General features: G+C 47.9%; 1 protein-coding gene across 2 annotated transcripts in view; it reads right to left on the bottom strand.

Moving 5' to 3' along the window:
* RAB40B (RAB40B, member RAS oncogene family) overlaps window positions 1-14881 on the bottom strand; it is a 72428-nt gene that overhangs the window by 53653 nt on the left and 3894 nt on the right. Inside the window, exon 2 of one of the 2 annotated variants that reach the window (XM_063453372.1) lies at window positions 11954-12239. In XM_063453372.1, coding sequence (XP_063309442.1) covers window positions 11954-12095 — 142 coding nt within the window. In that variant the 5' untranslated portion in view covers window positions 12096-12239. The remainder of the gene's footprint in view (window positions 1-11953; window positions 12240-14881) is intronic. The other variant, XM_063453373.1, reaches the window with a different exon arrangement.

Genomic DNA, 14881 nt, shown 5'->3' with positions numbered 1-14881 from the left:
CATTCTGAGATCCTTAAATGAAATAAAGCAGATTTATAATTCCATGAGGGACATCAAAGCATTTCATGTCCTTTTATTAAATGTTTAAATCTATTTCTGCATTTTTATAAAAGTCTCTTGTTCCCACAGCACTACCAACACAACTGTGCACCCCCTATATAAATATAGTCCCTGTGTCTTTAGCCCTTTATAGGGCTCTTCCTGCAGGCCGTGGGATTTGGAGGCCACCATGACGGTCACTAAAAGGACCATTGCCATACCAATGGGTCTGCGGGCTCACACGTTGTGCCAATTACACGTCAAAGCTGCATTTTTTTATTTTTTTTTTAACTCAGTGTACCAGATACAGTAAGCAACGCGCTTACAGTGCTTAGATCGCTTTTTTAAAATTACTGTCATACCACAGTCTTTACAGAGGAATAAAATATTTTCACAGAATATAATGCTGCAATTATTCCAATTTCATGTGTTTAGATTTGACAGGTAAATAGTATTTTTCTTACACAAGTAAAAAAAAAAAAAAAAAAAAAAAAAAAAAAAAAAGGAAAAATAACATGCCTCAACAAAAAAACAAAAAAATATATATTTACTAAAATCTAAAACGGTTTTCATTTTTGTATTTTTTTTCTTTTAATAATGTATTTGGGCTTAGCAGAGCTCCATATTTTTGAGCTCTGTAGATATTCTACTCCCAAAATTGCTAAACGGTAGGTGTGTACCAATTAGGAGAGTCTATCGGCTATGATGAGGTCATAGCAACACTGTATACAACAGGGACACACAGCAATTTTCTGATGTTATTGTATACTTATTTAAAAGCCTTCAGAGCAGTTGTTGGACTATAGTATGAGGTGAAACAGGATGGGGAGTAGGTCACGGTTATCTTGCCCTATTTCTGGAATAGAGCCCCCTTGTGAGTTTTATACAATTGCATGCACAAATTGTGAGGCAAATCCTGCAATGACACTCACCGCAAGCAGCATGCGTACAAGCAAAAGTTAACCCATTTACAAAGAAAGTACAAATATTCTGTGGGCAACTGAATCAGGCGGCCGTATGATGCAAGTTTCACTGTGGGAATACCACGTATTCCAAGTAGCCAAGGTCTTAAACGTTAAGCAAGAAGGTGTTGTTAGAGCTTACAATGCAGAATTAAATCTTTACAGGAAGGAAAGGAGATTTAAGTGGCGTTTTAATTAACAAACAATACTGCAATACAGGACTCAGACACACGATCAGGGATTGGAACATTAAAAGCGTGTTCTTTTTGTGCAGTTGTCCACATTTTAATAATCTGTCTAACGTTCTGATGGCTTTGGAAATTCTCTGCACACAGCAGTCTGTTGTTACAACAGCAAGGAATCAATTTATAAAAAGGTCAGACTTGTTTCAGGTGCATCTGATGGGGTAAGAACATCGAGCCATCAACAGATCAAAATTAGCATTTTGTCACATCTCCAAAATTTCATTTCACTTATATTTTTTTTTTTTTTTTTGACATTCTTTATTTAGTTTTATGTTTAGGTAACAGTACAAACATTTTTTTTGACATAACAATGGTTTGCTAAAGACCCCATCTAGTATACCCCTCCCCCGTGTCATTCCCTCCGTTGAGTTACTGGCCTATTGTTGGGGCTCCGCAGGTGATTGAGTCCGTGTGGGTTGGTGGAGTCGGCCCCTGGAGGTCAACTAAGGATGTCACTATTCCCAATGCCCACCCCACGGCCCCCACACCCACCCCGTGGTCTTGGGGGGGTGGCAGACCGGGGGGTGCATTTCGATGTGCGGTTGGGTTGTGGTTCCTCGGTTCGAGGTGTGGGTCATGCCCGTTCCCCTAGGGGGAGGGTGGTAGGTGGAATTGCCCTGTGGAGCGTCAGTTTCCCTAGGGTCGCGGCCTCGTCGGCCTGATGTACGGGCAGTGTCTCCCACCATCTGTGTCTTGGGGATGGGTGTCGTAGCGTCCCTGAGCCGTCCTGGGTGGAGAGAGCCACCTTTGGGCTGCCTGCGTCGCTTATGTCTTGGCCGGGGGTAAGGGGTCCCTGTACGGGTCACCCCCCTGAGAGATCCTATCAGTACTATGGTGGGGCCCACTGGTCTCGTCCGATGTCCGTCTAGTTTTAGAGCCCGGCTATGTCCTATCGCTTGTCTAGTTGTGTGCAGCGAGTGTGTCTCTCCCCGCTCTGTCTCCCACCCGCTTATGTCCGCCTATGGAGTCTGGTGTCGCTATGCTACTCGCGCGGGCCTATCGGTCCCCCTCGTGGCTGCGCTCGGGCCTCGGGAGGCTAGTCTTGTGTGGGTGGGGGCCCTTAACGTACATTCCGAGTCCTATTGGTTGGGGGGGGTGTCAGTCGAGTCCTGTTGGTCGGGGGGGGTCAGTCGAGTCCCGGGCGCGAGGCAAGGGTAGGGGGTGGAGGGGAAGGGGGGGGAGAAGGGAGAAGAAGAAGAAGAAGAAGAAGAAGAAGGAAGGGAAAAAAAAAAAAAAAAAAAAAAAAAAAAAAAGGGGAAGGGGGGGTTCTGCGTCCCTGTGTCTCACGTTCCCACCTATGCATCCCCAGCTCCTCCCCCAGGTCCCTGGCGGGCCCGCCCCGGCGCGTCCCGCCCCCGGTCCGCCATGTAGATGATCCAAGGGGTCCACAGTTGGGTGCAGCGCTCCTGAGTCCCCCGTAGCTCAGCCGTGAGGGTCTCCATCGTGTATGTTTCGTCCACCTTATCTATCCATTGTGATATCGTGGGGACATCCGCCGACTTCCATCTGGCTGGGACCAGGCTCTTGGCCGCATTGAGGAAGTGCCTAATTAGAGATTTTTTGTAGCGTGGTATCGGCATCTGCGTGTGGTTGAGCAACATAGGCATGGGTTCCATGGGTATGTCTTCGTCTAGGATTTCCACGAGTTTGTCATGGATCTGTTGCCAGTAGCCTGTGATCCGGGGGCATGCCCACCACACGTGTAGGTCTGTTCCCTCGGCGGCGTTGCATCGCCAGCATGTGCCATCTGATGTCAGCCCCATGGATCTCAGTTTGGATGGGGTCCTGTACCAGCAGGTCAGGACTTTATAGTTAAGTTCCTGCATTTTGGTGCTCAGTATCCCTTGGTGCGCTAGGATATGTATCTTCCCCCATTGCTGGTCCGTCAGGGCGACCCCCGTAGCCTGCTCCCACTTAGAGTGGAAATGTGCCGGCGTCCCTTGGTCAGCTGACCCGAGCATTGCATAGAGTGTCGATATTCCACGAGTCAAATGTTCTCCATTGGAGCAGAATGCCTCGAATTGTGTGGGGTCTCTGTGTAGTAACTGTTTCCCTTGGAGAGTGGCGTAGTAATGTTTAACCTGGTGGTATCGGAATTGGTGTAGGCCCGTGGGCCTGGTATGTGTTGTCATGGCGGCACATGTTTTCATTTCTGTCCTGGTACACCACGCCCGGAGGTGTTGGGCCCCCCTCCCTCCAAAACCTTCTATGTCCCGCATTCGCAGGCCGTCAGCCAGTTCCGGGTTGTGTATTACCGGTGTCATGGGCGCGGGGTAGGTCGTGAACTGCAGCTTGTAGCGGATGGTCGACCATATCCTCAGTGTCGCCCCAATAAAGGGGTGGTTCCTGAGTTCCTGATCTCGCATCGGGGTTCGTGTCCACACCACCAGTGGGATCCGTCCCCCCGCCCACGTCCGCTCCAGGTGGACCCATTGTTTGTCTGTGTCCGTCACATGCCAGTCGATGATGCGGGAGAGATGGGAGGCTTGGTAGTATCCCTGTATAGATGGCAGTCCCGTGCCTCCACGATGTTTCGGGAGGGTAAGTTGAGCCCTCCTCACTCTCGGTGGGCCCGACGACCACACAAATTTCAGTATCGCAGAGCCCAGGGACTTGAAGAAGGCTTGTGGGAGAGCTATTGGAATGGTCTGGAACAGATACAGCAGGCGTGGTAGCAAGTTCATCTTCACTGTATTTATCCGTCCAAACCATGATACACATAGCTTCCCCCAACGCATCAGGTCCGTTTGGAGTGTGCGGAGGATGGGGAGAAAGTTCTCCTGGTAGAGCCGGTCCAGGTCCCTCGTCAGCCAGATTCCGAGGTATTTTAGTCGTTGCGGGCACCACCGAAAGGGAAAGCGTGCCTCCAGTTGTTCCACCTGCCCGTGAGTCAGGGATATGGGGAGAGCTTCCGACTTTGTCGCGTTAAGTTTCAAGTTTGAGAGTGCTCCATACGCGTCGAAAGCCGAGAGTAGGTTAGGTAACGAGACCAGTGGTGTTCTTATAAAGAAGAGGAGGTCATCCGCGTAGGCTGCCACTTTGTGTTCTCGGTCGCCCTGGGTGATCCCCGTAATACCCCCATCCCGTCTGACCGCCTCCAGAAATGGTTCCAGAGAGAGGGCAAACAGGAGGGGGGACAGGGGACACCCCTGCCGGGTCCCGTTTGTTATCTCAAATGTCGGGGAGAGAACCCCGTTGATCCGGAGCTGGGCCCTCGGGGTCTCGTACAGCGCCGCGATCCATCGCAGTATGTTGGGACCGAAACCCATCCTCCGTAGCGTGGTTTGTAGGAACTGCCAGTCCACCCTATCAAAAGCCTTCTCGGCGTCGGTGGAAAGGAGAAGGCTACCCCGGTCGGAGTGCTGTTGTGAGTGCATGATGTTAAGTGCCCGGACCGTGTTGTCCTTGGCCTCTCTCCCCGGGATGAAGCCCGTTTGATCCGGGTGGATTAGAGTGGAGACCAGTCGGCCTATGCGGGTCGCTAGGATCTTTGTGAATAGCTTAAGGTCCGAGTTTAGCAGCGATATCGGCCTGTAACTGGAGCATGCGGCCGGGTCCTTGCCCTCCTTGGGTATGACCGTTATGGTTGCCAGAAGGGTGTCCCCCTGAAACCGTCCATCCTCCAGAAGCGAGTTCAGACCCGGCAGCAGCTCTGGCAGCAGTATCTCTCCGAAGGCCTTAAGGTAGCGTGGGGGTAGCCCGTCTGGTCCCGGGGCCTTGTTGAGCGGAGTGTTTTTCAGGGCCCCCTGTAGCTCCTCGATCGTAATGGGGGATTCAAGTTCCTCGCTTTGTTCTTGTGTGAGAGTCCGAGTAACGTGCTGATCTAGGTATGCTTGTATCTGCGTTTGTCTCCTGTGTGTCTCAATGTCTGTTCTGTCAGGTGTAATGTTGTAGAGTTTGGTGTAATATTCCCGGAATTCTCCTATTATTTTGTCGGGGACTTGCGTGAGGGGACCACTGCGCGTCTTGATTTTGGTAATGTGGCTCTGGCGGCGTTTCTGTTGAAGCATTCTGGCGAGCAGGCGGCCACACTTATTGGAGAACTCATAGAAGTGGCGGTTGGACCTCCTCAACGAGTGTGCCAGTTGCTTTGACAGTTGGCGTTGTAGGGCCCGTCGGGCTTCCAATAGCGCTTGGTATGCTTCTTCTGAGTTTGTGGTTTTGTGCTCTTGGTCTAGCTGGGCGACCCGCGTATGGAGATCCGTTAGGAGCCTGTGTAGTTCCTTCTTTCGCGCTGTGCCGACCTTGATAAAGTGTCCCCTGATTACGCACTTATGTGCTTCCCAGCGGGTCAGGTGCGATGTCTCCATGGGGTCGTTTTCATCGAAGTATTGGCGAAGCACTGTTTTAGCGTCCGCAAGGGCTATCGTGTCGGTCAGCAGTTGGTCGTTCAGTTTCCAGTGCCGGCGCGTGGGCTTATGGAGGGGGGACGCCATGACGGCCAGGACTGGTGAGTGATCGGACCAGTTAGCAGGGAGGATCTCACACGAGTGTAGCAAGTGAAGGTACTCCTGTGAGATAAAGATGTAATCAAGCCTACTGTGTCCACAGTGTACTGGGGAGTAGTAGGAATAATCCCTCACCTCCGGGTGAAGGACCCGCCATCCATCCGCCAGCCCTGCTGTTCGAAGTGCCGTCTGAGTGGCTCGGAGGCAGGTTCCCGACAATGAGCTAGTGCCCCTCGAGGTGTCCATTCGGGGGTCCATTGGGACGTTAATGTCGCCTGCGAGGATCAGGAGCCCCTCCCGAAAGCTTTCCAATAACCGTAAGGTATTAGCGAGGAATCGGTGTTGTCTGGCATTGGGGGCGTATACAGAGGCGAAGGTGAAGCGCCGGTCCGCTATTGTGCCTTTAAGGAACAAGTAGCGCCCATTCGGGTCCGCCTTTTCTTCTATGCAGTGAAATGGCACAGTGCTAGCGAAGAGGATGGCCACTCCTGCTTTCTTGGAGTCTCCGTGGTTGGCGAAGTATCCCAAGGGGTACCTCCAATCCCGAAGTGCCGGGGCGCTACCCCCCTGGAAGTGGGTTTCCTGGAGGAATGCCACCGACGCCCTGTCTGCCCACATTGTTCTCAGTAGGTGCGACCTCCGTTCCGGTGTATTCAGACCCCTAACATTGTTGGACCAGAGGCGCAGGGGCGCCGGGGCGAACCCCCCAGCCCCCGGGGAGGGCATGAGGGCAGGGACGGCGACGCAGGGAGGGGGAGGAGATGGGGTCGGGAGGGGGGGGGGGGGGAGTCCGGGTGTGTCTGTCTGGTGTGGTAGGCTCGCGTATAGTCGGTATCCTCAAGTCGCGGTGTCTCGGTGGGGTGGTTGCGTCTGTGATCGCGGGGTGAGTGGGTCAAAAGAGGTAAACAAACAAAACAATGAAACTATGTACAAAGGTCGACTTGACTGTCTAGGTGGCGGATCCGGTCTGGGCGTTCCGTGTCTTAAGTTAACAACCCTTCCGTTCCCCAGTCCTAGTGTGATTTACAGTCCGTCTGTGGGTGTGCGTGCGGCCTGCAATGTGGGCAGGTGTGAAGGATGGGTGTGTCCCCAGATAAGAACTACCTGTCCTGTATATATGTGGTTCCATCGTGACCTCCCCCCTGGCCCTCAGCGTCTGTCTGGGCCAGCCATTACTAAGTTGCGGTCTGGTTTGAGAATATACTGGTCAGGTTCCCGTTCTGATGCTATCATGGTGTGGGGCAGTGTCGGGCGGGCTGCTCCGGCGGGTCTCTCTCGGTCCAGTCTCCCACAACCCAGGGGACTTAAAGGTCTGGGGCGACCGCTAGTCGGTCTCCGCTGGTGGCCCCGGGACAGATCCCCCCCCCCCACCAGCCCCCCAAGCTTGATCCCCCCCGCAGCCCCTCCCCCCCCCGCAGCCCCAGACCAAATTGACCCCCATCCCGAGTCTCCCCGGGTGCTGTCCAGGCACAGAGCGTACAGTTCACTTCCCCGAGTCCCACTCCCCGTCCCCACTCCAAGTGCCCTCACAGCCCACCCAAAACCCCGGGCAGGGGCTACCGCTTCCGGTCCCTATTCTAACTCGGGGGGTGGGGGGGTCGCTGGTGTGTGTGGAGTGCCACTCAGTGATTTGTGGTTGGCTCCCGTTCGTGGCCTTACTTGCTTATATGCGACTGCTGTCTAAGTATAACAAAGCGCCATGTGGGATGTGTGTTATGTGTCCACAATGAGCGTTACCAGCTTTCTTGGGGGTTGTGTGCTCAGGCCAGTGGTTGCATGAGCTGCCCATCCATTATCTGCTCAAACGCGCTGTGTGCTATCCTCACAATATGGACCTTGAGAGGCCTCTTGTTCGTGTGAAATGCTCCTCTGAATGGGCGGCCGCGGCATCACGCACAGCCCAATATTGGCAATAGGCCTATGCTTCTGGGATAGGGCCAGTGAGCTTCGCAGTTAGCACTGTTGCAGTTCAGTTATCGCAATCTAGGGGACTAGGATCAATGGGTTCAGGAGGGACTGACTTCTAGGGTTATCCTCCGCTGGGGGGGGAGGGGGGCACAACGAGTACTACAGTCACGGTTACATGGGGCACCGCGGGGCAGGGAGCCAGGGACGTCCTGCCCGGCAGAGGAGGCGGCTCCGTTGATGTTCATGGGGTTGCTTCGTCCTCCCACCCCACCTATGCTAAACTATCCCGCTAGGGGTCTGCTGCTCCCCAGCTCCCAGGACCACCCCAGTACCTCGCGGTCCGGTCGGTACCGGACCGCTCATGCTCCCTGTTCCAGGGTCACTCCTCCGCTCCGCCCGGTCCACCCCACATCCTGGGTGTCTGGGCATCTTCTCTCCTTGTCGCGGGCGGGTGGTCCTCTATGCCCGGGTCCTGTCTGGGTGCCAGTGGGGTGTCCAGGAGCCAATTGCGGACCCGGATGCTCGGCAGTCTGAGGGTCCTCAGTGCCCTGGGGATATCGTCGGGCCAGCGCACCTGGATCCACGTGTTGCCGTGCTTGATTTGAAGGCTGAAGGGGAAGCCCCATCGGTAAGGGATCCCCCTATCTCGCAGGGTGGTCGTGAGGGGTCGGAGGGCACGTCTGGCATCCAATGTGAGGCTGGAGAGGTCCTGATAGAGGGTTACTTCTGAGCCTCGGAACTGGATGCTCTCTGTGTCCCTGGCAGCTGCCATTAGTTTCTCCTTAAGACTGTACGCGTGGAGGCAGCAAAGGACATCGCGAGGCCTGCTGTCTGGGCGCTGGGGCCCCAGTGCCCTGTGCACGCGGTCAAACTGGATCTCCCTGGGGCACTCCTGGCCCAGGATCTGTTGGAAGAGGGCCCGCAGGGTGTCAGGCAGAGGAGCTGTATCGGGCTCTGGGAGTCCCCGGATCCGAATATTCTGCCGCCGACTCCTGTTTTCCAGGTCTTCAACCTGGCGTCGGAGGGATAGCAGCATGTTCCCTTGTCTCGTGGTCGCCAGTTCCGCGGCCCGGTGTTGCGTGCGGCTGGCCTGCGCCTCAGTCTCCAGGGCCTCCACTCTCACCTCAACCGCCGTCAAATCAGTCCGCAAGGCCGTGATCTCCTCCCTGATAGCCGTCCGGAGTTCCTTCAGGAGGCCGCCCGAGTCAGCTTTGGTAAGCATTTGGGTTGAGATCCTGGCCAGCTCCTGCCTGATCTGGGTCAGCGTGTCGTCTGGGAGGGAATCCCCCATGCTATCTTGGCTCGGGGATCCGGGCGCCATTTTGTCCGGCGGTCCGGAGCTGCCCTGTGTGCTCGGTGTGCAGATGAAGCTGTCCATCGTGCCCGTGTGGCGGCGTGGGGAGCCACCCTGGGCCTGGGATTTTTTGTTTCGGACCATTTTGGATTATTTTGGATCGTTTGGGCCGCTATTTATTTGCTATTTGTTAGCCAGGGGGTGAGGAGCTCGGTCCCTACACGTCCTGCTGCATGCTCAGCTCGGCCACGCCCCCCCATTTCACTTATATTGACGATGTTGGAATCTCACAAACATTCCAACACCCTCAAAAGATATACCGAGACAAAATAGGGACTACTTTGGCTTTGTATTTTAAATCTGCTTGACAAAAGGTGGAGCTACCTTTGTCAGGTTTTGTCACTCCAAATGAAAAAGGCTCTGTCTATGGAGGCGCATTTGCAAGAGTACAACAATGATGTGGGCTCCTGCCATCTGAATGGCTAGGGGATAAAAAATAAATAAAAAAAAACGCAGTAAGACCATGACGGTGGCCACGATGGACAGGTTTAAGCAAGTATAACTCACCTTCTCCTACGCCAAACAGCCTTTTAAAATTCTGCTAAGAACCCAGACGATGACTGAGCCACTTTAATACATTTGACAAAGAAGAATTAACTAGCCTAAATCTTTGTGATGCTATGGGATCCCATAGGAGTAAACATTGAAATATGCCCTGATACAGGCAGACACTCACCACTAGGTAACTTCCCCACTCCCCATTACATAATTAGGAAAAAAACAGGATGTCTCCTAAATAGATCTGTCTGCCTGAGAAATCATCATGGTTATCAGTTACATAATTCCATCATTTAATTCAGAGCAGATTACATTGGGGGCCTATTAACTAAATCCTCCAAGCACTGTAACCAACAAGCTCTCTGTCCAGATGTCTGTCGGAAGTAGCTGAGCTGCATCTGGCAGTGCCCAAAGAAGTCAAACCGTTCCAAAACAAGTCTGTCTAATTACAATAGGGGGCTGCAGGGTACTCGTGGCACCATAACCACTACAGTGCACTTGAGTGGTTATGGTGCTTGAAGAGTTCCTTTAACATAATTATTATAAATGATGATGATATCGTGCCAACATATTCCGCAGCGCTTTACAGATCAAGGAAAAATTATAAAATATTTTGGAGGGGCTAGCCTACAATCTAATTTTTACAGTCGTATGAAATCTCAAAATTAAATAGAACATATGAGGTCGGGTAATAAACAATGTCCCAACTAGCATTAGTTCCATTATTCCAAATACACAACATGGCATGTTTTCAAGTAATGATGTTACACAACGCCCAACAGTTATTTCATCATTTTCTTTTTGCAAAATATGAATATACAATTCAACACTGAACCAATGTGTTGCCTAAACACTAAAGCTGTGATTATTTTTACAATATATTACCATCATTGTAACAAACATGAATAGTCACTCCTCACCAAGACACTGACCTGTAAAGTGTGGAACAGAAAGGTGTTTTTTTTTTTTTTTACTAAACAGTTAATTGGGGCAAACTGGGATTAAAAAAAATAAAATAAAAAAATAAACATCTTGGAACCTTGCTAGATTTTTACAGCAGCAGGATTCTGAGACAGGAACGTACGAGGGACTATAGCAGGAAATACATGACAGTTGGCAGGTACTGTAACAGGTTGCTTGCCACATTCTTTTACTAAGGGTTAATGTGACACCTGCTAAGTGAAGGGTTGAATAGATTGCACTCAGGAACAGCGTGCAAATGATCTATTAAAATGTTAACCTTAGTACATCTGATATACAGGATTCCTTGCTTTCTGTGGGTCATTGTATATCCTCAGATAGATCCGAAGTTATGTTAAGAAAATTCTTAAACTTCACCTGTTACCCTACATCAAGTAGAAGGATGGCATGTAACCGAGTCAACAGTATAACCTGTACAAGATCATTCCTTGGAATCCAATGTAACGTTAGCTTGCTAGCAAGCCAAGATATCCTATGAAAAATCCAAAATGTTAGACAGTATGTTATACAAGTCAAACATGAATGTGTACCTTTAGAGCGGCTTTGCAGCTTCGGTAAATAACAGCAAAATACAAAGGTTGGCCACCTTTGAATTTTAGGGGATTCAAAGTGAATTTCAAAATAATTCCAAATTGTTTGGTCAAATTAACCAAAAACATTGCCGACCTAGTATTCCCCCCCCCCCCCCCCCACACCACCCCCCATTCTGCTATGTTGGGCCTACGAAATGAAATGCACATTATGTCTTGCAAAAAATAAATAAAAAGAAAGATATATAGATGCACATGATGAAAAGTCATACAAGACAATTTAATGAAAACACAATGAAGATAATACTTAAACAATTACGAGATAAAATCAACTGAAACGTGGCTCAGGAGAGAAATAAAATCCACCATTACTCCTCACATTAAAGCCTTACAGCCTCCTATTTTTCTATGAGAATTTGTTCCTGTGAGCACAACAGGAGTTGTAGCTCAATAGAAAGGAAAATACATATTGGTAACCACTGGATTAGGTTACAGGTACCAAATACTTCGTTAGCAATCCTTCTCTCTCGGTCACAGAAATGGTGCAGCAATCCATTCGTTTTTCCATACCAACAAAATCCTTAAGAAAAACTATATATATTGCCTTGGAAATGCCAAAGATCCAAAAGACGTTTGAAATCTATGCTGTCTTTGATGTGTAGTATGTACACAATGATTGAAGGCAAAATATGGTAAAAAGTGGCGTTTTAATTGAAAGGGAAACTTAAGTCCCCTAAACCACTTCAGCTTTATAACCCATGATCAGACAGTTGTGGTCAATAAGTCTTTATAATTCAGAATATCATAAATAAAGGTATTACGGTGAGCTGGGAGTTTTAATTTTACATCTGTTATATAACAAATGTAGAGAGCTGTGGGCCACTAGTGATTAAATATTCTATACTGGTTTCCAATTACATTTCCTATGAGGCTAAGCATCATGGTCGTTATTTCACAGACATTTCGGAAGCCAGAGTTAACCACGTACCCATGTTGTACCCGTACGGAGATTCCGTGGATCCGTCCTGCAGGCTGGCCAGAATCTCTCCTTTACCGACATCACTATCGCCGACCAGCAAAAACTTCAAGAGAAAGTCGTATGCTTTCACCGGGCTAGCCCTGTGTGTCATTCTCCTCCAGAGAGAGCCACCTCAGTCAGCCCATCATGGGAAGAAGCTGTTCTGAGCTTACAAATCCACAGCACATGGCAGTCTCAGACTCCAGAATATGGACGATCTAGAAGAGTTTACAAAGGATCCAATTACTTAATCAACCTATAAACAGAATGAAAGATGTGCATGTGAATTATACAAAGAGCATGAGGTAGAACACTTGCTGCAAAAGTACAAGGTGCCACAGGCAACAGCTATTGATATACAACAAAGATTCAACCATTTGTAAAACATCTGCCATGGGACCTGCCACTACAGTAGGTCCAGAAAAGGTTTATCTCTTGCAGTTAAACACCAATAAACCACGAGCATCATACAATTAGCAGCCACAAAAAATAAATAAACTTGTCCACGTCAATAACCACAAAAACAAGCCATTTGTGTAAAATCCAATACAATGTGACACATTTATAACTGTATGGTTACAGGAAAAAAGTGGTCAATCTGTGGTTACACACATAAGGTCACAATGTAAAGTTTCAGGAAACGTGCTTACCAAGATAGGTCACACGATATGGTTAGAGGAAAATAGTGGGCAATGTGGTTACAAGTGGGGTTACACTGTGTGGCCCCAGGCAAACGAGTGACAAACATACATTTCATTGGCGACACTTTACCTGTATCTATACAGTGCACCCTTCTCTTTATGCACATATTGTCCACACTTCATTCTATAGAGCAGCGGTGTCCAAAAGGTAGATCCCAAGATGTTTTAAGCTTCCATGATGCTCTGTCATACTAAACGCATGCAAAGCATCATGGGAATCTACCTTTGGGCACCCGTGCTTTAGAGTCTCAGTAGTGGAGTTGGGGTCAGAGGCAATTTTGGTTTACTAGAGTGCATGGTACCACAAACGGAGGAGTCCAAGTTGAACGTTCTGTGTACAAATTCCACAGCCATGCTTGTAACCAACAAACATGATCTGTCTTTGTAACCACATTGTGGTCACACACTCTTCCTATAACAGGGTTTCCTGTGGTTACAAAGAAAAGTCACACTGTACGGCTAAAAGAAAAGCCAACATATGGTTACAATATGGGTTCTCAGCCACGTCAACCTGTATAGGTTTAGGGAAAGTGTGGCTAATGCAGTTACACAGACAGGCCACACTGTATCATTTCAGACATAGTATTGTCAACTTGTGAATCCCCACAAAAAAGTAAAAATGTATGGGTGCCATTGTGGTCAAAACAGAGACACAGACGGCAAAGATTCTAAGGTTGCAGCAAAACAGTGCCAGTCAGGTGTTTAAAAAAATAAAAATAAAAAAAGCAATAATCAAAACATCAAAGGGAAACCTGCAATCAGGAGTCCTTTGTGGAAATAAATAGAATGTGGTTTGTGTATATAAAAAAAAAATAATGACTGGAGAACAACAAAAACATTGTTTATGTCAGTCACGCACAGGATTTTGTTTTTGCAAGTGGCTCTTATATGGGGAGAGAGGGGGAAGGGGGGGGGGGATTTACTGAAAACAAAATGGCAAATTTATGGTAAATAGCTACAATGTGACTAAAGCGAGATGGAGAATTAACCCAAATCAGCTGTTTTTGCCATTTGGTTTTTAATTTACGACAAACCACACACATATCTTGCATAACCATTACACTGCATGACTATGTGTATACAGGCCAATCAAATACCTAGACAATAAACATGTAACCAATCAACATATAAACCAGGGCTCGATATACAAATTAAATAATAAATTATAAATACATTACATGCTATAACTTGGCATCTATGTATAATGTATAAAACTGATATTTAGTATAATTTACAGAAAAATTTGAGAAGTTTCCCCCTGACACGATGAATAGGATAGAAAATAGAGCAGAAATTGAGATGCCCACTAGATGTTTCCACAAAACCGTCTTTATAATTTATATCTCCCTATACATAATATCTCCCCCCCCATACATCTACATATAATATATCTCATATAATATATCTACCTATAAAGCCCCCCTACATCTACATATAATATATCTTCCCCCCCATACATCTACATATAATATATCTTCCCCCCCATACATCTACATATAATTATCTCCTATAAAGCCCCCCTACATCTACATATAATATATCTTCCCCACATACATCTACATATAATATATCTCCCCCCCATACATCTACATATAATATATCTCCTATAAAGCCCCCCTACATCTACATATAATATATCTTCCCCCCATACATCTACATATATCGCCCAATACATCTATATATAATATATCTCCCTATAGAGAGCCCTGTGTATCTATATCATATATATCATATATCTCCCTATAGAGAGCCCAGTGTATCTATATTATATATATCATATACCTCCCTATAGAGAGAGTCAGTGTATCTATCTCTATAGGAAGATATATATAATATAGATACACTGACTCTCTATTGGGAGATATGATATATATATATATATATATATATATACACACACACACATACATATACATATACATATATATATATATTATAGATACACTGGGCTCTCTATAGGGAGAAATATGATATATATAATATAGATACACTGGGCTCCCTATAGGGAGATATATGATATATAATATAGATACACTGGGCTCTCTATAGGGAGATATATGATATATATAATATAGATACACTGACTCTCTATAGGGAGATATATGATATATATAATATAGATACACTGACTCTCTATAGGGAGATATATGATATATATAATAGTCAGTATCTATATTATAGATATCATATCTCCCTA

The sequence above is a fragment of the Pelobates fuscus genome, chromosome 5 (assembly GCF_036172605.1).
Source record: "Pelobates fuscus isolate aPelFus1 chromosome 5, aPelFus1.pri, whole genome shotgun sequence".
In the NCBI taxonomy this organism is placed as follows: domain Eukaryota; kingdom Metazoa; phylum Chordata; class Amphibia; order Anura; family Pelobatidae; genus Pelobates; species Pelobates fuscus.
Note: the sequence above shows the minus strand (reverse complement) of the source record. Positions and strands in the feature narration are given on the sequence as shown.